The 25,899-nt window shown below is 46.2% G+C and overlaps 1 protein-coding gene across 2 annotated transcripts in view; it reads right to left on the bottom strand.

Annotated features, from left to right (window-relative positions):
• The window catches only part of LOC123768911 (probable RNA-binding protein 46), a 78,132-nt gene extending 59,826 nt beyond the window's left edge, over nt 1-18,306 (bottom strand). For both annotated transcript variants that reach the window (XM_045759711.2, XM_045759710.2), the window contains exon 1: nt 17,485-18,306. In XM_045759711.2, the coding sequence (XP_045615667.1) occupies nt 17,485-18,291 (807 nt within the window). In that variant the 5' untranslated portion in view covers nt 18,292-18,306. The remainder of the gene's footprint in view (nt 1-17,484) is intronic.
• Between the last annotated feature and the right edge of the window lie 7,593 nt (nt 18,307-25,899).

Consider the following 25,899-nt stretch of genomic DNA (forward strand, 5'->3'; position numbering starts at 1 on the left):
CACAATGATAGTAATTTGACATCAGGAACTTGTACGTCAATTTTAATTCTTAATTAATCTGTTAGTGTGCTATAGTGTAAGAGTGAGGATGGCGGCGGCAGATTAGCCTCAATTAGTTTTCTTATACAATTTTTCTTTCGGTACTTAATATTCAGATAGCTCTAGATAACACCTGAATGAGCTACAGAATCAGACAAAGAGTTTACAGGTAACAGGTAAACAAACCCCTGAATGAGCTACAGATAATGAGTTTACAGGTAGCAGGTAAACACACCCCTGAATGAGCTACAGATAATGAGTTTACAGGTAGCAGGTAAACACACCCCTGAATGAGCTACAGATAATGAGTTTACAGGTAGCAGGTAAACACACCCCTGAATGAGTCACCTGGCTCAAACCTTTACACCTGTCAAGATAAGATTATAAACGAGTCTAACTTTGCCGTTCACACCCGAAGCCTCGAAGCTATTTGCTTCATAATTTAGGGATTGGCTTAATTTTGACAAAACATAGCGAAAGGTTTAGACGGAAAGATAACGAATTATTTAAGGTTATTTTTCATATTTTCACGGGTTCTTGTACCCAGAGTGAACCAAGCGGCCGGGTTCTTGTACCCAGAGTGAACCAAGCGGCCGGGTTCTTGTACCCAGAGTGAACCAAGCGGCCGGGTTCTTGTACCCAGAGTGAACCAAGCGGCCGGGTTCTTGTACCCAGAGTGAACCAAGCGGCCGGGTTCTTGTACCCAGAGTGAACCAAGCGGCCGGGTTCTTGTACCCAGAGTGAACCATGCGACCGGGTTCTTGTACCCAGAGTGAACCAAGCGACCGGGTTCTAGTTCCCAGAGGCAGATGTGAGTGAGAGTGAGAGTGAGAGGCAGATGGAGTTCTAGACTATAACAGGAAGAGTTGTGCATTAGTCGCCGACTACAGATCAATGTCACGTCAATTACTCGATTAATTGTTCGATCAATTACTCGAACAATGCTTGAGATATTAATCTCTTAGCAAAATGACAGCATTTCTGGAACTTATCTGACGTTTGAGGAAGGGTCGTTCTGCTGGCGCTCTCTTCGTGTTGACAGAGTGAAGATGGTTCATTTCCTTAACCGAGCATCACCCTGACGGACCAAGGAGCCTTTGTAGTGTGTCACCCCTCACACTACATCCTAGTCTTGTTGACCAATCTAGCTTTGGAGTCGCCTGAATGCCGGCCAAACATGTTACAAGCACCGAGAAAGGAGTTCAGACAAAGGTCCAGATAACACCAAGGTTATCTGGGTCTGGTATCTTAGTTCACGGAAAGTGTTAAACGCTTGGCCGACAGGTAACTCCTGGCTTCACATGTGGCACTGTCTCCCTCATATGTGGCACTGTCTCTTACGTATGTGGCACTGTCTCTTACATATGTGGCACTGTCTCTTTCACATGTGGCACTGTCTCCCTCACTTGTGGCAGGTGGTACCGTAGTGGTTGTGAAGTAATGGGCTGTCGTGGATTATTGCTGGCGACAGCTTCCTATACTGTATTCTATATTCCTATATAGTGTTTCATTTAGCATTGTTATATCTGTTGCCTGAGGTCGGGATTCGACCATCTCTTTCCTGTAAAATCTCTGTGGCTCGATCATAGAAACTGAGTAAGTTCGATACACAGGATCTTCCAGATCGAAAACCATACTGTCTGTCTGATATTATATCGTTTCTCTCCAGGTGTTCTACCCATTTAGTTGTAATTATTTTTTCCAATATTTTGACTACTACACTTGTCAATGATACCGGTCTATAATTAAGGGGGTCTTCCCTGCTGCCACTTTTGTAGATTGGAACTATGTTAGCCTTTTTTCCACACATCAGCTACAATTCCTGTAAACAGGGATGCCTGAAAGATCAGGTGAAGTGGAATGCTGAGCTCAGGTGCACATTCTCTCAGAACCCATGGTGAAACTCCATCTGGGCCAACTGCCGTGTTCTTATTTAGCTCCTTGAGCATTTCTTCCACTTCGTTTCTAGACACCTCTATGTGCTCTATGTTGTTCTCTGGAATTCTTATTGTGTCTGGTTCCCTGAAGATTTCATTTTGTACAAACACACTTTAGAACTTTTCGTTTAATGTTTCACACATTTCCTTTTCATTTTCCGTGAATCTATTTCCCATTTTCAACCTCTGGATATTATCCTTTACCTGCAATTTGTTGTTTATGAATTTGTAGAAATGGTCCGGTTCTGTTTTACATATGTCCGCAATCCCTTTTTCAAAATTTCGTTCTGCCTCTCCTCATTGCCGTGTAGTTGTTTCTCGCATGTTTGTATGGCTGGTATGTTTGGGGGTTTGGCCTCTTCCTATAATGATTCCATTTTTTTTGTCTTTTGGTCTCTGGCCCTCTCGCAATTTCTGTTGAACCAATCCTGTTTTCTGGCCCTGCATCTGTTTTGGTATGAATGTTCGTGTGCCTTCATTGTATATTTTGCAAAATTTGGCATACATTTCATTTACTTCCCTGCCTAGCAACAAGTCTGTCCAATTATACTCATTTAAAATTTTTCGAAATTCCCCATAGTGACCTCTCTTGAAATCAAGTTTATGAATTGTTTCAATGTCCCCATTTTCTTCTAGATGATATCTTAAAGAATATTTAATGTCTAACAGGACGTGATCACTCTTTCCCAAGGGAGGAAGGTACTGGATGTCAAATATCTCTTCTTATTTCCTGGTGAATACTAGATCCAGTACTGACGGTACATCTCCTTCCCTCATTCTAGTGGCCTGCTTTATGTGTTGATACAAGAATGTCTCCAGAATGAGGTTCACAAATCTGCATGTCCAAAAGTCCTCCGTTCTTGCTTCATAGGCCTCCCAGTCTATTGTCTTCAAGTTGAAGTCCCCCAGTACCAACAATCGTGATTTATCTTTATCTGCTTGTACAATAATATCTCTCATGACCATTATGAGGCCCTCTCGTTTGTCATCCAGTTCTTCCTTTGTCCATGTGTTGCTTGCTGGTGGGCTGTAGGCATTTACAATTATCAACTTATCATCTTGATTCCAGACCTGCAATGCTATTATATCAATATCTCGAGGGTTTTTAAATATAAACTCTCTTACCTTCAGGTGTTCTTTCACCAGCACAGCCACTCCTTCCCCCTTCCTAGTTTTCCTGTCACGTCTCCAAACTCAGTAGCCTCTTGGGAATACGACCTCATATTTTCTTCAAGTTTTGTCTCTGATAATGCGACACTATCTGGGACCCTAAGCTGAATTATATCTTACAACGCCAAAGTTTTTGATCTCATTCCATCATTGTTGGTATGTGTGTGTGTGTGTACTCACCTAGTAGTACTCGGGGAACCTTAGCACAACGGGCTGATTTCCAAGCAGTGTAAATTCTTTAGAGACTAACCACTCCGTGCTCTGACCTCTGCCCCATGTCTGCCAGTCATATTTTCTTAAAGTTTGTTTGTGTTCCCAATGCATGTTGGCACTGTGAGTCACTCCAGGATATTAGTGCCCACGCAGTCCGTCCTCTTAAGGTCTCCCCAACGTCAAGAAACTATCGTACTAAAGTGCCCTTATCCTAACCTACCAGAGGACCCAAAACAGAAAACGGGACAGTAGGTCACTTTCGCGACCCGCTACCATTTTCAAGTACGACGATTTTGGGCCTTACGTAAAGTGTACGTCAACATGCGACGTGCTGTTGGGAGGACGGGCTGGTGCCTGTAAGCACGCTATGTGTAGTGTGTTAGTGCATCCATTAAATAAGTGCTATTCACTAGTGCTCAGGGGCCAGATTCACGAAGCAGTTACTCAAGTACTTACGAACGTGTACATCTTTCCTCAATCTTTGACAGCTTTGTTTACATTTATTTAACAGTTTACAAGCATGAAACTTGCCAATCAACTGTTGTTATTGTTATAAACAGCCTCCTGGTGCTTCGGGGCTCATTAACTGTTTAATAATTATAAACAAAGCCGCCAAAGATTGAGAAATAATGGACAGGTTCGTAAGTGCTTGCGTAACTGCTTCGTGAATCTGGCCCCTGCGTACTAGTCTAGTGACTATTTACTAGTCACGTACAACGTCAAAAAAATATAATTTTGCTCTAGTTCTTATTAACACAAAAGTTGTCTACGTTCTCGACTCACAATCGGGAACCCCGGGTTCGATTCCCGAACGGGACAGAATTGGTTGGCCACTTCTCCTTGCACCTAATGCCTCTGTTTACCTAACAGTAAACAGTCACCTGTTGTGGGAGTTGCATAGTGGGGAAATGTCCCTTAACACCACCCTAAAGTGTGTGTTGAAGTCCAGCCGCCTGGAGATCCCCCTTACCCAAATCTGTAAGGGAAATAGTCTGATTTACTGACCGATATAGGCTGATCAGGGTTCGAATCCCTACCGTCCTTTGCGGTCTAAGATCGAGGCCCCCCCCCCCCCGGTAAGCATGCTAATATGAGCCCATCAAGAGCTGTACAGACTGAACCCGGGGGTGGGGGAGCACTGAACAAGGCGAGGGTAGTTCTGTTATCAGCAGAGAGCGGCAACGGAACTTGATAAGAGATAACTACTTGCTTGTGTAGGGTGAGTCAGGGTGCCCAGGCTGGCTGAATAATGCATATTACAACACCGGAATGTTGCCCTTTTCTAAGCATTGTCTGCTTCGATAGGTCAGGTAGGTTGGTTAGGTTAGGTTAGGTTGGTTAGGTTAGGTTGGTTAGGTTAGGTTGGTTTGGTTAGGTTGGTTAGGTTAGGTTAGGTTGGTTAGGTTTGGTTTGGTCGAGTTCGGCTAGGTTAGGTTAGGTTAGGTTAGGTTCGATAAGGCAAAGTAGTTGTATTATGAAGGGAGGGGCAAGGAGGGAGGCCGGGCAGGGTGAGCCAAAGTTCGGCCTTTGGGGAACACCGTCAGGGGAGTCGAACTGTTATCAGAGCAGCGGCGGCGGCACTGATACACGCTTTTGTCCTGTTAACTGGAGGTTGACGCTCCTGCTATCTGCATTCAGATACCGTACCACGCCCTCACACGCCCTCACACACGCCCTCACACACACAATAGAATAAGGAGAAACCCCGGCACTAAATGAGGAGGCAAACTAAGCAACCTTGGAGGAATTTGACCTCACCAGTGATGAAGTCAAAAGGAATCTGTTGGAGCTGAATGTGACAAAGGCTGTTGGGCCCGACAGAATCTCACCGTGGATACTAAAAGAAGGTGCAGAAGCACTAAGTGTGCCACTCTCTATGGTGTATAACAGGTCACTGGAAACAGGAGACCTACCGGAGTGCTGGAAGACAGCTAATGTAGTCCCAATATACAAGAAGGGTGACGGGCAAGAGGCACTGAACTACAGGCCAGTTTCCCTAACTTGTATACCATGCAAGGTGATGGAGAAGATCGTGAGGAAAAGGCTCGTAGAGCATCTGGAGGGAAACAGCTTTGTAACTCACCAACTCAACTCAACTCACCTTTGTAACTTAACTTTGTAACTAACTTTGTAACTTTGTAAACTAACTTTGTAACTTTGTAACTTCACATCCCTGAACCCAACATGGGTTCAGGGATGGCAAATCGTGCCTCATAGGTTTAATAGAATTCTATTACCAAGCAACACAAATTAGGCAAGAAAGAGAAGGGTGGGCAGACTGTATTTTCTTGGACTGTCAGAAAGCCTTTGACACAGTACCCAATAAAAAGCTGTCACAAAAGTTGGAGAAACAGACAGGAATAAAAGGTAAGGTGCTCCAATGGATAAGGCAGTATCTAAGAAACAGGAAACAGCGAGCAACTGTGAGGGGGGAGACATCAGAGTGGCGAGATGTCACCATCTTCCAGAGGGTATAGACTCATTCTTCTCAATGTTTGCTGATGATGCAAAAATTATGAGAAGAATCAAGACAGATGATAGACAGAGACTACAGGACGACCTGGACAAACTGGAGGAATGGTCTAGAAAATGGCTGCTAAAGTTCAACTCAGGAAAATGTAAAATAATTAAATTAGGCGAAGGGAGCAGAAGGCTGAACACAAGGTACCATCTGGGAGGTGAAATCCTGCAAGAGTCAAATAGAGAGAAAGATCTGGGGGTTGATATCACACTGAACCTGTCCCCAGAGGCCCACATCAAAAGGATATCATCAGCGGCATATGCTAGATTGGCCAACATAAGAACTGCCCTTAGAAACTTTTGTTTGGAATCGTTCAGGACCCTGTATACCACTTATGTCAGACCAATCCTGGAATATGCAGCTCCAGCCTGGAATCCATACCTAGTTAAACACAAGACAAAGTTAGAGAAGATTCAGCGGTATGCCACCAGACTAGTCCCAGAACTGAGAGGTATGAGCTACGAGGAAAGACTAAGGGAGCTAAACCTCACGTCGTTAAAAACAGAAGAGTAAGGGAAGACATGATAACCACCAAAAAAATTCTCAGGTGTATGTATTCTAAAACTAATTCTCAATATTTGTATTCTCAAACTAGTATGCAACTGAACCCATGTTGATGCTGTGTTACAAAGTTCTTTCGCTCCAGATGTTCCACCAGCTTTCTTCGCACAATCTTCTCCATCAGTTTGCATGGTATGCAGGTTAGAGACACTGGCCTGTAGTTCAGTGCCTCCTGTCTATCCCCTTTCTTGTATATCGGGACTACATTAGCTGTCTTCCAAATTTTTGGCAATTCCCATTACCAGTTATTTGTTATATACTATGGAGAGTGGCAGGCACAGTGCTTCTGCTTCTTCCTTTAGTATCCAAGGGGAGATTCAGTCCGGGCCTATAGCCTTTGTCACATCCAACTCTAGCAAGAGCTTCCTTACATCCCCACTGGTAATCTCAAACTCTTCTAGTGGTGCCTGGTTAACTATTCCATCTCATATCTGGAGAGTCTCCTTGCTCTAATGTGAAGATCTCCTGGAATTTCTTATTCGGTTCCTCGCACACTTCCTTGTCGTTTGTATTAACTCTGTCTGCCCCTATCCTCAATTTCATTACCTGTTCCTTTACTGTTGTTTTTCTCCTGATGTGGCTGTGCAGCAATTTAGGCTGAGTCTTTGCCTTGCTTGCGATGTCATTTTCGTGTTGTCTTTCTGCCTCTCTTCTCCAACCTTACTTAGGTTGAACTCAACCTGATAACCTGACGAATATTGGTCCTTTGGTACACTTAGGGTGGACGGTAGAGCGACGGTGTTGTGTGTGTGTGTGCGTGTGCGTGCGTGCGTGCGTGCGTGCGTGCGTGCGTGTGTGTGTGTGTGTGTGTGTTAGAGAGAAACATATGTAGCAGACATAAGAGGAAAATAAGAGTGGCTATATAAGGGCGGGGTCCAAGAGCTAATAGCTCGATTCTGCAGACACAAATAGTAAGTAAATACTAAACAAACAAACACACACACAGAGGAATTATTCCTCTGGCATGAATCTGGTGTACAGATTCCCAGGAATCTGTACACCAGTTGATTGCCAGTTGAGAGGCGGGACCAAAGAGCCAGAGCTCAACCCCCGCCAGCACAACTAGGTGGCTGAGCGGGCACTCACACACATAGTGTACAATGAGGAAAAAAAACCTAGCAGGTAGATAAGATAGGAGAAGGAATTTGGCTATCAACTGATAAACACGAAGCCACTCCTGGCTTACACAAGCACCTGGAGGGCAGGGGAGTAGATTATTGGTGCTCTGGTACACTTACGGTAACAGGAAATTCTCATAAAGTTTCAAAACGTTATGAAAAACGATAATTGAAAGTTCCTCTTCTAACCTAACCGAGTAAGCCGGACGACTCAAACAGAAAATGGGACAGTACGTCACTTTTGTGAGTCGATTTCATTTCAAATTACGTTCAAATTTGGCCATAGTGCGCATACGAGCCAAAAGTGACGTTATTTTTAAGCGGACGGGTTGTACGGTGGACGGTAGAGCGACGGTCTCGCTTCATGCAGATCGGCGTTCAATCCCCGACCGTCAACAAGTGGATGGGCACCATTCCTTTCCCTCCGTCCCATCCCAAATCCTGACCCCTTCCCAGTGCAATATAGTTGTAAAGGCTTGACGCTTTCCCCCCTGATAATTCCCTTTCTCTGGTACAGTGGTCTACATCCTCGAATCGCAATCGAAGATCCCAGGTCCCATCACTGGGTGTGATCTAAATATTTCACCTCATACATCTGTTCACCGAGTTGTATATAGGTACCCAGGTTGCATCTCCTGGGGAAGGGTCAGTAGTTCGTCGAAAAGTGGACGTTGGTGTCTGTCTCAGTGTAGGTTTGTGTTCCGACTAAAGGAATTATCCCCGACAATGAGAATTATCCCCAACAATGGGAATTATCCCAGATAATGAGAATTATCCCCAAAAATGAGAATTATCCCCCAAAAATTAGAATTATCCCCAACAATGGGAATTATCCCAGATAATGAGAATTATCCCCAAAAATGAGAATTATCCCCCAAAAATTAGAATTATCCCCAACAATGGGAATTATTCCAGATAATGAGAATTATCCCCAACAATGGGAATTATCCCAGATAATAAGAATTATCCCCAACAATGGGAATTATCCCAGATAATGAGAATTATCCCAACAATGGAAATTATCCCAGATAATGAGAATTATCCCCAACAATAGGAATTATCCCAGATAATGAGAATTATCCCCAACAATGGGAATTATCCCCAACAATAGGAAGTATCCCAGATAATGAGAATTATCCCCAACAATGAGAATTATCCCCAACAATGAGAATTATCCTCGACAATGAGAATTATCCCCAACAATGGGAATTATCCCAGATAATGAGAATTATCCCCAAAAATGGGAATTATCCCAGATAATGAGAATTATCCCCAACAATGGGAATTATCCTCGACAATGGGAATTATCCCCAACAATGAGAATTATCCCCAACAATGAGAATTGTCCCCAACAATGAGAATTATCCCAGATAATGAGAATTATCCCCAACAATGGGAATTATCCCAGATAATGAGAATTATCCCCAACAATGGGAATTATCCCAGATAATGAGAATTATCCCAGATAATGAGAATTATCCCAGATAATGAGAATTATCCCCAACAATGGGAATTATCCCCAACAATGGGAATTATCCCAGATAATGAGAATTATCCCTCAGGAACACCTGTAAGGTGACCCTCGGGAACACCTGTAAGGTGGCCCTCAGGATCACCTGTAAGGTGACCCTCAGGAACACCTGTAAGGTGACCTCAGGAACACCTGTAAGGTGGCCCTCAGGAACACCTGTAAGGTGGCCCTCGGGAACACCTGTAAGGTGGCCCTCAGGAACACCTGTAAGGTGACCTCAGGAACACCTGTAAAGTGGCCCTCAGGAACACCTGTAAGGTGGCCCTCAGGAACACCTGTAAGGTGGCCCTCAGGAACACCTGTAAGGTGGCCTTCAGGAACACCTGTAAGGTGACTTCAGGAACACCTGTAAAGTGGCCCTCAGGAACACCTGTAAGGTGGCCCTCAGGAACACCTGTAAAGTGGCCCTCAGGAACACCTGTAAGGTGACCTCAGGAACACCTGTAAGGTGGCCCTCAGGAACACATGTAAGGTGGCCCTCAGGAACACCTGTAAGGTGACCTCAGGAACACCTGTAAGGTGGCCCTCGGGAACACCTGTAAGGTGACCTCAGGAACACCTGTAAGGTGGCCCTCAGGAACACCTGTAAGGTGGCCCTCAGGAACACCTGTAAGGTGACCTCAGGAACAACTGTAAAGTGGCCCTCAGGAACACCTGTAAGGTGACCTCAGGAACACCTGTAAAGTGGCCCTCAGGAACACCTGTAAGGTGGCCCTCAGGAACACCTGTAAGGTGACCTCGGGAACACCTGTAAGGTGGCCCTCAGGAACACCTGTAAGGTGACCTCATGAACACCTGTAAGGTGACCTCAGGAACACCTGTAAGGTGGCCCTCAGGAACACCTGTAAGGTGACCTCAGGAACACCTGTAAGGTGGCCCTCAGGAACACCTGTAAGGTGACCTCAGGAACACCTGTAAGGTGACCTCAGGAACACCTGTAAGGTGACCTCAGGAACACCTGTAAGGTGGCCCTCAGGAACACCTGTAAGGTGGCCCTCAGGAACACCTGTAAGGTGGCCCTCAGGAACACCTGTAAGGTGACCTCAGGAACACCTGTAAGGTGACCTCAGGAACACCTGTAAGGTGACCTCATGAACACCTGTAAGGTGACCTCAGGAACACCTGTAAGGTGACCTTCGAGAGAGCGTATTCACAACCAATCAGAAACCTGAACGTTTCTAATCATGGCGGCTTCATTATCAGTTATAAAGCGTCTATTATGATAATTATAAACCTTATCGTGCTTCGGTGCTCACTTATTACACTCAAACAACGCCGTCATAACGGGAAAAAAGATGCAAAGGTTTCGCAAGTAGCTACGTGTATATATAAACACTCGAGGGGCCAGATTCACGGAAGCAGTTACGCAAGCACTTACGAACCTGTACATCTTTTCTCAAACTTTGGCGGCTTTGTTTACAATTATTAAACAGTTAATGAGCTCCGAAGCACCAGGAGGCTGTTTATAACAATAACAACAGTTGATTGGCAAGTTTTCATGCTTGTAAACTGTTTAATAAATGTAACCAAAGCCGTCAAAGATTGAGGAAAGATGTACACGTTCGTAAGTGCTGGCGTAAGTGCTTTCGTGAATCTGGCCCGAGGAATCCTGGCGTAGACACCCCTAGGGGGCCAGACTGCGTGTCAACACACCATTCATCCCTCTTATCAGCTTATCTAGGCAGTGTTAGGTTATGGCCAGCGTTGAGACGTGTGCTGCCGGGGGCGTCAACACCACACAAGACCTCACGTGCGTCTGGATCTAGATTCACAAAGCAGTTACGCAAGTACTTACGAACCTGTACAGTCGTAGCTCAGTTGATTAAAGCAGTGTCTGGGATGCTCCCGGACGCAGGTTCGAATCCTCGTCACGGCCCTTGTGGATTTGTTCATGTACATCTTTCCTCAATCTTTGACGGCTTTGTTTACGTTTATTAAACAGTTTACAAGCGTGAAAACTTGGCAATCAACTGTTGTTATTGTTATAAACAGCCTCCTGGTGCTTCGGAGCTCGTTAACTGTTTAATAATTATAAACAAAGCCGCCAAAGATTGAGAAAAGATGTACAGGTTCGTAAGTGCTTGCGTAACTGGTTCGTGAAGCTGGCCCCTGGTCTCTATGGTCCTTCCCACCTCACTCACACGACCACCTTGCTACAACGTTCGACCGAGTTTTAAAACCTCCTAACTAGCTATACATATACCAAGGTATAGCTAGTTGTAACGTTGTAATTCATTCGTGTATATATCTAACCTACGCTTGAAACAATCCAGGAATCCCACGTAAGTTAAATTATCAGGTAATTTGGTCCATAATTCAATAACATTTGATCCCAAGCAAGTACTGACCAGATAGGGAGCCGGTCGGCCGAGCGGACAGCATGCTGGACTTTTGATCCTGTGGTTCGATCCCAGGCGTCGGCGAGAAACAATGGGCAGAGTTTCTTTCACCCTGATGCCCCTGTTACCTAGCAGTAAAATAGGTACCTGGGTGTTAGTCAGCTGTCACGGGCTGCTTCCTGGGGGTGGAGGCCTGGTCGAGGACCGGGCCGCGGGGACACTAAAGCCCCGAAATTATCTCAAGATAACCTCAAGATAGATCCTTTTTAAATTTAAGCACATTCCTTATACCAATTGTTTCAAATTTTATTTTGTGTTTATGTATTTAAAATCTTACTTATATTGCCTTTGTTGTCATCTATTTCCCTTTCTAATAGATTTCATCTAATAGATCCCTTTCTTTCATCTATTTGGCCATAGCGCGCATACGTGCGAAAAGTGACGTTATTATTAAGAGGCCGGGTTGTGCGGGGCGAGTGTCTTACCCCTGCGCCACGGGGACCACTGTTACTGCTATCATCATGATACCCAACGTCAAGCGAGTGATTGATTGATGAAGATTAAGCCACCCAAGAGGTGGCACGGGCATGAATAGCCCGTAAGTGGTGGCCCTTTCGAGCCATTACCAGTATCAAAAGATGATACTGGAGATCTGTGGAGGCGCAACTGCACCCTGCGTGACGGGAGATGTCTCCCGGACCAAGTGGTGACCAAATGGTCAACGTCAAGCCTCAGAACCCTCTATTTGTCAGCATTAAACTGCAACTGCCAATCTTTTGGCCATTTTCTAATGTTATCTTGATGGTCTTGTAGCGATTTTCGGTCTTCTTGACGCAGAAGTTAACTTATCAGTATTTATTTATTTTTATTTATTTATATAACAACAAGGTACATTGGGATTGTGAGGATACATAGGATAGTATTTACATTCTTGTAAAGCCACTAGTACGCGCAGCGTCTCGGACAGCCATTGTATGGTCCATTGTGTGAGGGTGTGGAGGAGAGTGTGCGACTGTCCCCCTCTCTTGCCCGCCGTCAACTGACTGCTGCGGCCTGCGGTTTATACTTGCAATTTAGAGGGACACTAAGTGCGGGGATTGATTGATGAAGATTAAGCCACCTAAAAGGTGGCACGGGCATGAATAGCCCGTAAGAGGTGGCCCTTTTGAGCCATCACCAGTATCAAGAGCTGATACTGGAGATCTGTGGAGGTGCGACTCATGGTGCCAGTGTAGTGCCAGGGTTGTGGTGCCAGTGTAGTGCCAGGGTTGTGGTGCCAGTGTAGTGCCAGGGTTGTGGTGCCAGTGTAGTGCCAGGGTTGTGGTGCCAGTGTAGTGCCAGGGATGTGGTGCCAGTGTAGTGCCAGGGTTGTAGTGCCAGGGTTGTGGTGCCAGTGTAGTGCCAGGGTTGTGGTGCCAGTGTAGTGCCAGGGTTGTGGTGCCAGTGTAGTGCCAGGGTTGTGGTGCCAGTGTAGTGCCAGGGTTGTGGTGCCAGTGTAGTGCCACTGTGAGTGCCACGGCTCATCCGGCAGGAGCGGAACCTCCACATCCTGGCAGATCAGTAGATAGTGGTTAGTGCTGTACACCCCTCATCCACACCCCCTACCTTCTCCACCCCTACCTTCTCCACCCCTCATCCACACCCCTACCTCCCCCACCTCCCATCCACACCCCTACCTTCCTCACCTCTCATCCACACCCCTACCTTCCTCACCTCTCATCCACACCCCTCAGCCTCCTGACCACCCCAGCAAGGGCAGAAACGACCCCAGCCTCCTGACCACCCCAGCATGGACAGGAACGACCCCAGCCTCCTGACCACCCCAGCAAGGGCAGGAACGACCCCAGCCTCCTGACCACCCCAGCAAGGGCAGGAACGACCCCAGCCTCCTGACCACCCCAGCAAGGGCAGGAACGACCCCAGCCTCCTGACCACCCCAGCAAGGGCAGGAACGACCCCAGCCTCCTGACCACCCCAGCAAGGGCAGGAACGACCCCAGCCTCCTGACCACCCCAGCAAGGGCAGGAACGACCCCAGCAAGGGCAGCAACGACCCCAGCAAGGGCAGCAACGACCCCAGCAAGGGCAGCAACGACCCCAGCCTCCTGACCACCCCAGCAAGGGCAGGAACGACCCCAGCCTCCTGACCACCCCAGCAAGGGCAGGAACGACTCCAGCCTCCTGACCACCCCAGCAAGGGCAGGAACGACCCCAGCCTCCTGACCACCCCAGCAAGGGCAGGAACGACCCCAGCCTCCTGACCACCTCAGCAAGGGCAGGAACGACCCCAGCCTCCTGACCACCCCAGCAAGGGCAGGAACGACCCCAGTCTCCTGACCACCCCAGCAAGGGCAGGAACGACCCCAGCCTCCTGACCACCCCAGCAAGGGCAGGAACGACCCCAGCCTCCTGACCACCCCAGCAAAGGCAGGAACGACCCCAGCCTCCTGACCACCCCAGCAAGGACAGGAACGACCCCAGCCTCCTGAAGCAGAGCCTGGGGGGCCGCACCAGCCCCAGGAGGTGGAGGGCACGGTCCCACACCTACAGTCCCCAAGTGGGCATTTAAAGGCATAGACGACGTTGGTCTCCTTCAAAGAGTTCTGCTTGGCGTCTGGAGAGTTTTTCATGAGTAGATTGGCTGTTTTTTTTGGTTTTATAATAAATTATCAATTGTATTTTCTGATTTTTGTCTGTAGGGATGACGTTCTTATCAACAATATCTTTCAGGACCCTTTCCTCCGTTAATGAGCCGTCGAAAAGAAGTGCCTGTAAAATAGTCTAATTGGGGGTACAAAAATGTAAGCCCCAAAGAACTCAGTATATAGGCAAGACAACAACATCTCTTTTTAGGCGACTAACAATGCATAAGCAACAGGGAGCCATCAAGGAACACATAATCTCTTCTCACAACCAGACCATCACAGAAATCATCGATAGGTACGGCGATAGCAGGCGGCTTGACATCAGCGAGGCACTACACATCAAAAAGTCAACACCAGCAATCAACAGCCAATTAATGCACAACTATATTCTACCTACTTCAAGACCCCGAACCAATATGGAAGCGGCAAGAGGAAGTATGGGCCAATAGGCCTTCTGCAGTTACTTCCATTCATATGTTCACTTATCCAATTTATACCCATTGTTTCGTGTTCTGTCTTGTGTTTGTCACCTCACCTAAAACTTTTGTACCATATCACCTCATCCAATAGAGTATAAGTACGAAGAATTTGTGTGTAAATTAAGTCTTTGAAAATGTAATACGAATTACGAAACACGTTCAGGCGTCAGACAATTAAAAAATGAATTTCGAAGAATTGTTATTTTTATTACCACCGACAGTGAAGAAAAAATAAGAAATATTGAGAAGATTCGTGTTAGAATTATTAATCTTACCTTTTCGGTCAACACCAGCAATAAATAGAAATAAATAACTGTAGAATGTAATACACTTATTACAAAATTTCACGTTTCGAACCAATATGGTTCATTCTCAAGTGATAGGAAATTACAAATCATGTTGGATTTATACTAATATTGGATCTTAGGCTTTCACTATGAGAAGTAAACAAGTTCCTGTAGTTAGTAACTGAGTTGTGACGACTGTGCGGGTCTGCGGCCAACAGCCTCACTGATCATGTCTTCACAGTAACCTTCCTGAGAGCAGACTGTGAGAACATATTGTCTAAACAAGCCATAGATAAAACGCATAGGTAAGATTGTAAATTTTGTTAAAAAATTTAAAATCAACTTTATGCATGTACCTACCTGATCAACCAGGCTGTGACTCATACGTCAGGCTGCGAGCAGCCGCGTCTAACAGCCTGGTTGATCAGTCCAGCAACCAGGAGGCCTGGTCGACGACCGGGCCGCGGGGACACTAAGCCCCGGAAGCACCTCAAGGTAACCTCAAGGTATATAAGACGCTATACAGGATTTTAACGTTTTATTTATATAGAAAATTAAAGCAGCATATATTATAGTCCAAAGTTTAAATCAGTTCAGCATATTATAGGAGTCTAAATTAGGAAGCTTCACGAATTTGGTTTATCCTGAGTATACTTGAAATGTTTTCCAAACCTGAAGCTATATGATTCGAATTAAGTACATCATTTTCACAATTGGCCCCTAGGAGACTTCTATAGCTATAGCACAATACCGCAATTGTGTAGCAGAAGATGTATGTATATAGTGTCTTAATCCAGTGTACTTATTTTATTTATTTATTTATTTATTTATATACAAGAAGGTACATTGGGTTTGTGAGAATACATAGCATAGTATTTACAATCTTGTAAAGCCACTAGTACGCGCAGCGTTTCGGGCAGGTCCTTAATCTAACAGATAATTTTAAGTAGGTAAATTCTAGCAGAATTAATAAAATGATAACAAATACATTGCAAGAAAAAAAAATGAGATGAGAGAGATTAGTAAGTATATTAAAGCTCTGATTGATTACATTGACAGCTTGATTGGTAATTTAAACAAGATTAATAGACACCATACAGCAGATTGACAGCACATATAAGACAGCAATGATCACAATGGTAAAGATGTTCGGATTGGGTACATAAAGACTGGGAGATTGGGTAGCAATAGATACAGTGCAATTTTAAAGCAAAGGTAAAAAACTATGAAGATTAAATTAGGTACTTTTTTGTATTGTTTTTGAATGACCCAAAAGTTGGACAGCTTTTCAATTCAATAGGGAGTGAGTTCCATAGACTGGGTCCCTTTATTTGCATAGAGTGTTTACACAGATTAAGCAAGTCTTCCCCCTCACACATCGTCTGGCTATCATTAAACCAATTCATCATTCAAAAATGAATAGTAAGCGTGACTAACGAGTGCAACAAACAAAAATATATGGTTGTACAAAACACCCTAATCGGTAATAGACCTAGATAACAATCCTAGGCTAATATATGCCAGCTTAGAGTACATGTATGATTGTTTTTATGATGTGGCCATACATTTACAATGCTAACCAGCTTATACAGCATACATTTTCTTCTGTCCTCAGTGGAGAGGATCTGCGAGACATCATACAGCGAAACAAGTCGCTGATATTTGTGCTTCATGAACCATTGCATAATTTAGGCTTAGTTTTTACTTTCTTTTTCATGCCCTCTATAAAATTAATAGCAGAAACGTAGTTTGTTGTGTCTGTAACGGTCTCTTTTTGCTGCGTTCTACACATTCTTGCTGTAAATAACATCATTCTGAATGACAGGATGGATTAGGCTACAATAAAATACTTTTAAAGCTTTTAAAACTACGAAATAACAGAAGTCAAGTAAGTATGATGAGAAAGCTCAAGGCGGGTTGACTATACAACACTCCGACCTCCAGGCATTCCAAATGTGAAGAAATTTGCGCCATTTGTCGTATTTTGGAAACAGTACAAGTCTAATTCTCATTTACAAAACATGTTTGGTGAGAGAAGTGTAGGCTCTGCCTGACACTTGAGGAATGTGGGCGTGGTAAGACTCGTCACTATTAACGGTAGAGATACAACAGATAACGGCCCCTCCCCTTCCCCCGTGACATCTAAAAATACCTCTCTAATGGTAAGTTACAGAGACGTACATCAATAAAAAGCTTGGTCAGGAAATATTGTTCTCCGACTATCACCCATTGTAATATAAGATAAAAAAGGAGACAGCCCACTGTTTTGCCCTGACGGAGTTCCCTAATATCGGAATGAGGCAATATTTCCAATGGTTATCATGTCCGAGCAATGACTAGACAATGAGACAGCCCGTCCTCCTAAGGGTTTCCCAACATCAAGAAACTGTCGTACTAAAGTGCCTTTATTCTAACCAACTAAAGGACCGAAAACAGAAAACGGGACAGTAGTCAATTTCTCGAGCCGCTGCCACTTTCTAGTACGACAATTTTTCGCCATAGGTAAAGTATACGTCAAAATGCAACGTTCTATTACGAGGACGGAGCGAGGTCGTCTCATGAAGCCAACAACCTCGTTGCTTGATGATGGTGAAGCAGTTCTGGAATACAAAGCAACGAGAGAGCACACACAGTCCGTGACCTACCTTGGACATGATGTCATTGTCGACATCAAGTTCAGGTTCTGCCCAGTCAACCTTGACGTCGGTGTTGCCCCAGAGCTGAATACGACCAGAGAAGAGCCTCCTGCGGGCCATAGCTGCCGCCTTGTGACTCGTGTACTCAACAAAGGCATAACCGCGGTTCTTGGTGCGGTCGTTGATGCAGGGATACAGTATGATCTTGACGACGCCCTCTGTTACACGCCGCATCTCCTCCTGCACCTCCAACCGCGTCCGGCTCTTGGGGATACCGCCCACGAACAGGCGGTTGTTGTCCACACTGCGCATCACACCCAAAAACCGCTTCGTTCGGATCTCGTGGTTGTTGAGAATGCGAAGGGCGTTCTCAGCCTCCTGGCGGGAAGAGTACTGCACGAAGCCATAGCCGCGGTTATTGCCGTTGACGTCCATCATGAGTCTCACCTCATAGACCTTCCCAGCGCGCTCCATCACCGGCACAAGCTCGTCCTCATACAGGTCTCGAGGTATTTTGCCGATAAAGACCTCGCATCCCTTGGGAGGCGGTGGGCCGTCCCAACTAGGCGGGGGTCCATACTTACGCTGGCCATTCTCCTGCACCAGCGGGTAGCCTGTGCGCCGTAGCAGCTCCTGCAACCCTGGCGTTATATGCTGAAGGCTGGCAGGGTCCGCAGCGTCGTAAACAATGCAGCTGTCCGCGCTACTGTTACTTTCGGGTCCGCTTGTCATGGTTGTTCCTGAACGAATAAGGCGGCACTGTCGCCAATGGCATGACAGCAGGTTTATCTTATCGCACCTTGAAGGCCCGCCCATCCTCTCAACCTTCAACGTTTTCTGTTAACGTGACATTGGCTAACTGCTGTGTTCACAGGAAGCTGCGTGAGACAAAACATGATACAGGAAACAGTTACCCGCCTTGCCCGCGCAACAACGACGTCACTCTACCAGTCACACGAGCTTAATTCAGAGTGAAGCAAGAGAGTAGAAAACAGCTGAAAGTATCAACTGTTTTCATAACTCCAAAATTCAAAATCCATCTAACATTAATGCCAACAATAGAAATCAATAATAACGAAATAATGACAACAGTATAGAAATAGGCTAACTCCTGTTTCTGTATCAGCAGCTGCTGCCACTACTTGGGACTGCTTCCAGCGGTTCATATTCAAATGCTGCTTGCTACTTTAAATTATACTTATAACTGTTGCCCACAGACGACCTGTAGCTGTGGAAGACCTGTGACTACCACAGCTACTGATGAATACCACAGCTTCTGATACTGGAGACTACCACACCTACTGCTACTGGTGACTACCACACCTACTGCTACTGGTGACTACCACAGCTACTGGTGACTACCACAGCTACTGGTGATTACAACAGCTACTGCTACTGGTGACTACCACAGCTACTGCTACTGGTGACTACCACAGTTACTGGTGACTACCACAGCTACTGGTGATTACAACAGCTACTGCTACTGGTGACTACCACAGCTACTGCTACTGGTGACTACCACAGCTACTGCTACTGGTGAGTACCACAGCTACTGCTACTGGTGACTACCACAGCTACTGGTACTGGTGACTACCACAGCTACTGCTACTGGTGACTACCACAGCTACTGCTACTGGTGACTACCACAGCTACTGGTACTGGTGACTACCACAGCTACTGCTACTGCATGGTGACTACCACAGCTACTGCTACTGGTGACTACCACAGCTACTGCTACTGGTGACTACCACAGCTACTGCTACTGGTGACTACCACAGCTACTGCTACTGGTGACTACCACAGCTACTGGTGACTACCACAGCTACTGGTGACTACCACAGCTACTGGTACTGGTGACTACCACAGCTACTGCTACTGATGACTACCACAGCTACTGCTACTGGTGACTACCACAGCTACTGGTGACTACCACAGCTACTGCTACTGGTGACTACCACAGCTACTGGTGACTACCACAGCTACTGGTAGTGGTGACTACCACAGCTACTGGTGATTACCACAGCTACTGGTGACTACCACAGCTACTGGTGACTACCACAGCTACTGGTACTGGTGACTACCACAGCTACTGGTGATTACCAAAGCTACTGGTGACTACCACAGCTACTGGTGACTACCACAGCTACTGGTGACTACCACAGCTACTGGTGACTACCACAGCTACTGCTACTGGTGACTACCACAGCTACTGGTACTGGTGACTACCACAGCTACTGGTGATTACCACAGCTACTGGTGACTACCACAGCTACTGGTGACTACCACAGCTACTGGTGACTACCACAGCAACTGGTGATTACCACAGCTACTGGTGACTACCACAGCTACTGGTGACTACCACAGCTACTGGTGACTACCACAGCTACTGGTGACTACCACAGCTACTGCTACTGGTGACTACCACAGCTACTGGTACTGGTGACTACCACAGCTACTGGTGATTACCACAGCTACTGGTGACTACCACAGCTACTGGTGACTACCACAGCTACTGGTGACTACCACAGCTACTGGTGATTACCACAGCTACTGGTGACTACCACAGCTACTGGTGACTACCACAGCTACTGGTGACTACCACAGCTACTGGTGACTACCACAGCTACTGCTACTGGTGACTACCACAGCTACTGCTACTGGTGACTACCACAGCTACTGGTGACTACCACAGCTACTGCTACTGGTGACTACCACAGCTACTGGTACTGGTGACTACCACAGCTACTGCTACTGGAGACTACCACAGCTACTGCTACTGGTGACTACCACAGCTACTGGTACTGGTGACTACCACAGCTACTGGTGACTACCACAGCTACTGGTGACTACCACAGCTACTGGTACTGGTGACTACCACAGCTACTGGTGACTACCACAGCTACTGCTACTGCATGGTGACTACCACAGCTACTGGTGACTACCACAGCTACTGTTACTGAAGACTACCACAGCTACTGTTACTGAAGACTACCACTGCTACTGTTACTGATGACTACCACTGTAGTCACCAGTAATTGTGGTAGTCACCAGTAGCAGTAGCTGTGGTAGTCACCAGTAGCTGTGGTAGTCACCAGTAGCAGTAGCTGTGGTAGTCACCAATAGCAGTAGCTGTGGTAGTCACCAATAGCAGTAGCTGTGGTAGTCACCAGTAGCAGTAGCTGTGGTAGTCACCAGTAGCAGTAGCTGTGGTAGTCACCAGTAGCAGTAGCTGTGGTAGTCACCAGTAGCAGTAGCTGTGGTAGTCACCAGTAGCTGTGGTAGTCACCAGTAGCAGTAGCTGTGGTAGTCACCAGTAGCAGTAGCTGTGGTAGTCACCAGTACCAGTAGCTGTGGTAGTCACCAGTAGCAGTAGCTGTGGTAGTCACCAGTAGCAGTAGCTGTGGTAGTCACCAGTACCAGTAGCTGTGGTAGTCACCAGTAGCAGTAGCTGTGGTAGTCACCAGTAGCAGTAGCTGTGGTAGTCACCAGTAGCAGTAGCTGTGGTAGTCACCAGTAGCTGTGGTAGTCACCAGTACCAGTAGCTGTGGTAGTCACCAGTAGCAGTAGCTGTGGTAGTCACCAGTAGCAGTAGCTGTGGTAGTCACCAGTAGCAGTAGCTGTGGTAGTCACCAGTAGCAGTAGCTGTGGTAGTCACCAGTAGCAGTAGCTGTGGTAGTCACCAGTAGCAGTAGCTGTGGTAGTCACCAGTAGCAGTAGCTGTGGTAGTCACCAGTAGCTGTGGTAGTCACCAGTACCAGTAGCTGTGGTAGTCACCAGTAGCAGTAGCTGTGGTAGTCACCAGTAGCAGTAGCTGTGGTAGTCACCAGTAGCAGTAGCTGTGGTAGTCACCAGTAGCAGTAGCTGTGGTAGTCACCAGTAGCAGTAGCTGTGGTAGTCACCAGTAGCAGTAGCTGTGGTAGTCACCAGTAGCAGTAGCTGTGGTAGTCACCAGTAGCAGTAGCTGTGGTAGTCACCAGTAGCAGTAGCTGTGGTAGTCACCAGTAGCAGTAGCTGTGGTAGTCACCAGTAGCAGTAGCTGTGGTAGTCACCAGTAGCAGTAGCTGTGGTAGTCACCAGTACCAGTAGCTGTGGTAGTCACCAGTAGCAGTAGCTGTGGTAGTCACCAGTAGCAGTAGCTGTGGTAGTCACCTGTACCAGTAGCTGTGGTAGTCACCAGTAGCAGTAGCTGTGGTAGTCACCAGTACCAGTAGCTGTGGTAGTCACCAGTACCAGTAGCTGTGGTAGTCACCAGTAGCAGTAGCTGTGGTAGTCACCAGTAGCAGTAGCTGTGGTAGTCACCAGTAGCAGTAGCTGTGGTAGTCACCAGTAGCAGTAGCTGTGGTAGTCACCAGTAGCAGTAGCTGTGGTAGTCACCAGTAGCAGTAGCTGTGGTAGTCACCAGTAGCAGTAGCTGTGGTAGTCACCAGTAGCAGTAGCTGTGGTAGTCACCAGTAGCAGTAGCTGTGGTAGTCACCAGTAGCTGTGGTAGTCACCAGTACCAGTAGCTGTGGTAGTCACCAGTAGCAGTAGCTGTGGTAGTCACCAGTAGCAGTAGCTGTGGTAGTCACCAGTAGCAGTAGCTGTGGTAGTCACCAGTAGCAGTAGCTGTGGTAGTCACCAGTAGCAGTAGCTGTGGTAGTCACCAGTACCAGTAGCTGTGGTAGTCACCAGTACCAGTAGCTGTGGTAGTCACCAGTAGCAGTAGCTGTGGTAGTCACCAGTACCAGTAGCTGTGGTAGTCACCAGTAGCAGTAGCTGTGGTAGTCACCAGTAGCAGTAGCTGTGGTAGTCACCAGTACCAGTAGCTGTGGTAGTCACCAGTACCAGTAGCTGTGGTAGTCACCAGTAGCAGTAGCTGTGGTAGTCACCAGTACCAGTAGCTGTGGTAGTCACCAGTACCAGTAGCTGTGGTAGTCACCAGTAGCAGTAGCTGTGGTAGTCACCAGTAGCAGTAGCTGTGGTAGTCACCAGTAGCAGTAGCTGTGGTAGTCACCAGTACCAGTAGCTGTGGTAGTCACCAGTAGCAGTAGCTGTGGTAGTCACCAGTACCAGTAGCTGTGGTAGTCACCAGTAGCAGTAGCTGTGGTAGTCACCAGTAGCAGTAGCTGTGGTAGTCACCAGTACCAGTAGCTGTGGTAGTCACCAGTAGCAGTAGCTGTGGTAGTCACCAGTACCAGTAGCTGTGGTAGTCACCAGTACCAGTAGCTGTGATAACTATGTAAACATTTACACATTAGTAATGCTAGATCAACAAAGTGACACCAAACACCAGGTTAATATGTCTACTTCTGATAGGAACGATAAGTAAAGATCTAAAACCCACACAACAGTGTGCGATTGTGCAAGGTTAATACGGTGCTCCATCTCTATAGGAATATCTGTCTGCCTGTCTGTCTGTCCACAGTAGAGGGCCAGATTTTTTGCGGCAAGTATCACCCAACTTTGCACTGGGAAAGGACTGAGGTACGGAACGGACATCGGCTGGTTGGGGTCATTTTAAGTTAAATACTTTAAAATATAGTACAATTTATTAAGACCCCTATGTAATTTTCTCGGAATCAAGTACTCACCTAGTTGTACTCACCTAGTTGTGTTTGCGGGGGTTGAGCTCTGGCTCTTTGGTCCCGCCTCTCAACCGTCAATCAACAGGTGTACAGATTCCTGAGCCTATCGGGCTCTGTCATATCTACACTTGAAACTGTGTATGGAGTCAGCCTCCACCACATCACCCCTAATGCATTCCATTTGTCAACCACTCTGACACTAAAAAAGTTCTTTCTAATATCTCTGTGGCTCATTTGGGCACTCAGTTTCCACCTGTGTCCCCTTGTGCGTGTTCCCCTTGTGTTAAATAGGCTGTCTTTATCTACCCTATCAATCCCCTTCAGAATCTTGAATGTGGTGATCATGTCCCCCCTAACTCTTCTGTCTTCCAGGGAAGTGAGGTTTAATTCCCGTAGTCTCTCCTCGTAGCTCATACCCCTCAGCTCGGGTACTAGTCTGGTGGCAAACCTTTGAACCTTTTCCAGTTTAGTCTTATCCTTGACTAGATATGGACTCCATGCTGGGGCTGCATACTCCAGGATTGGCCTGACATATGTGGTATACAAAGTTCTGAATGATTCTTTACACAAGTTTCTGAATGAAAGTGTGAAGTATGTGGTGTGTTTACCCCTTAAAGTTTTCCAGTGCTTCATAATAGCTTTTCTGAGAAGTCCATAGAGTTGTTTCAACGCTTCTTACTAATAAGTTGTCTGAGAAAAGGGGAAGAGAGGGAGGGGTAACAGGGGAGAGGGAATGGAATGGAACTATCAGGAGAAAGCACCAAGTCATTAAGGCTATATAGCACTTGGAAGGGATCAGGATAATGATTTAGAATGGGACGGGGAGGAAGGAATGGTGCCCAACCACTTGGACGGTCGGGGATTGAACGCCGACCTGCATGAAGCGAGACCGTCGCTCTACCGTCCACCCCAAGTGGTTGGGCCAGGGGAGAGGAAAAAGGGGTGTAAGAGGTGCCAGGGGGGGGGGGGGGATGTATAGGTTGTGTCCACCGGGGGTCCTGCCTCTCACTGCTGTTCTAGGAGTCGTCATGGGTGGCAGCTGACATGTGACCCACAGTCTGGCTCTCATCATATGTTTACAGTCTTCATAGTGTAACTTCAGCAACCCGGCTCATCACAGTTAATGACTGTGAGTGTTATAGATTCCAGATTTATTTATTTATTTATTTATTTATTTATTTATTTATTTATTTATATACAAGAAGGTACATTGGAATTGTGAGAATACATAGCATAGTAATTACATTCTTGTAAAGCCGACTAGTACGCGCAGCGTTTGGGGCAGATAGCCTAAGGTTCCGTGAGAACAGTAAAAAGAATAACGGTCCTTTGTCTTGCTGGCTGTCAGTTGACAAATAGGGAGGTTTTGACCATACAAAATAAGAGGGATTCTCCCCTCATTACAAGACAACCAATACAAAGGGAAGTCACACACCCCTTAGGAGGGATTACGACCATGGCGCATGTCAGGGGGGAGTGACGTCCAGCAGTGACAGGCTGGAATTTATAGGCCTAATCCTCATTATTTTTGGATTGGTTCACGGGGTGCCAGAGGCAGAGTTTGAGGCACTCCATTTTTGTGAGGAGTAAGGGATAGTATGGATTGAGCCCTTGGGAAGAGCGTGTGGGGAAGGTCAGAGAGAGAGAGAGGGAGAGCTAGCGTTTAACGCTAAGTGTGACCAAGACTTACTACTGCCCTGAGAGTTGTGAGCACTGATGCCTTGTCTTCAAACACATCAAGCCTATCAAATTCCTTTGCCTATTTCTAGCGACAATCTTCGCTATCATGTTTACTTGAATTAATGAATAAACTCACTTGTTAAATTAAAAAATCCTTAAGGAGTAATTCTAATCTCATCTTTTGTAATAGAGAGCTGGTCTTTTCACTTTAATCAATCATTCCATCGTTGTGTTGCTTGACCGAGTTAAATATTAAAGCACCCATCACCGAGTTAATCAGTGTTATAAAGAAAAGATCAGTCAATGCCTATGTCACCCGCGCCCTCACACACAGCACCTGTTGGAAGCTGGTTGACGAGGAACTCGCTGGAGTAAGGCAGATAGATCCTGATCATTAATGGATACTCTAATGGATATGTCGAAGAAATCATCAAACGGAAGGAGAGCCGCCATGCGACTTCAGATATAACAGACTAAAGTACATCATCGGTCCCTATTATTAGAGTACTGTATTCTACAGGACCTGCTTCTCCACATTCCACAAAACAGAAGAGAGGGTCCTGAGAAACATTATTGATAGAAATGTGACCGCCTACTGACACCAACCAGAAGATTGAACTACCAATAAACTATAAGAGCAAGAAGACTGCCAACTTGCTCATAAAGAACTCTGCTCATACCAAACAAAAAACCCCTTGAAAGAGACGAATGTCGTCTTTGCTTTCACGTGCCCGCTTGGGGACTGTTCATCCCAACGAATTCAATATATAGGTAAGACAACATCCCTTTCAAGACGCCTTACAATGCACAAGCAGCAAGGTCTTATTAAGCCACATATAGTCGCTATACGTAACCAAACTATCACCAGCGATGTCCTGGCACCAAAATAATCGACGGATACAGCGACAACAGAAGACTGGGCATCGGTGAGGTACAATACGTAAGTTCATTTTCCAATTTGATTTGGCCCGACGCTAAGACGTGCGTTTCGTTAACCCTTGTCAACATTATCAAAGACAGAGTTTGAATGGTTACGAGTTGATTGATAGATTAGTAAAGATTAGGCCACCACGAGAGGTGGTACGGGCATGAATGTGATCAATGTTTGGAGTGAATGTGATGTTTGGTGGTGTAACATCTGCAAGTGTCTCTGGGTCTCTGGTTACAAGTTGATTGATTG

Source organism: Procambarus clarkii, chromosome 64 (genome assembly GCF_040958095.1).
Source record: "Procambarus clarkii isolate CNS0578487 chromosome 64, FALCON_Pclarkii_2.0, whole genome shotgun sequence".
Taxonomy (NCBI): Eukaryota; Metazoa; Arthropoda; class Malacostraca; order Decapoda; family Cambaridae; genus Procambarus; species Procambarus clarkii.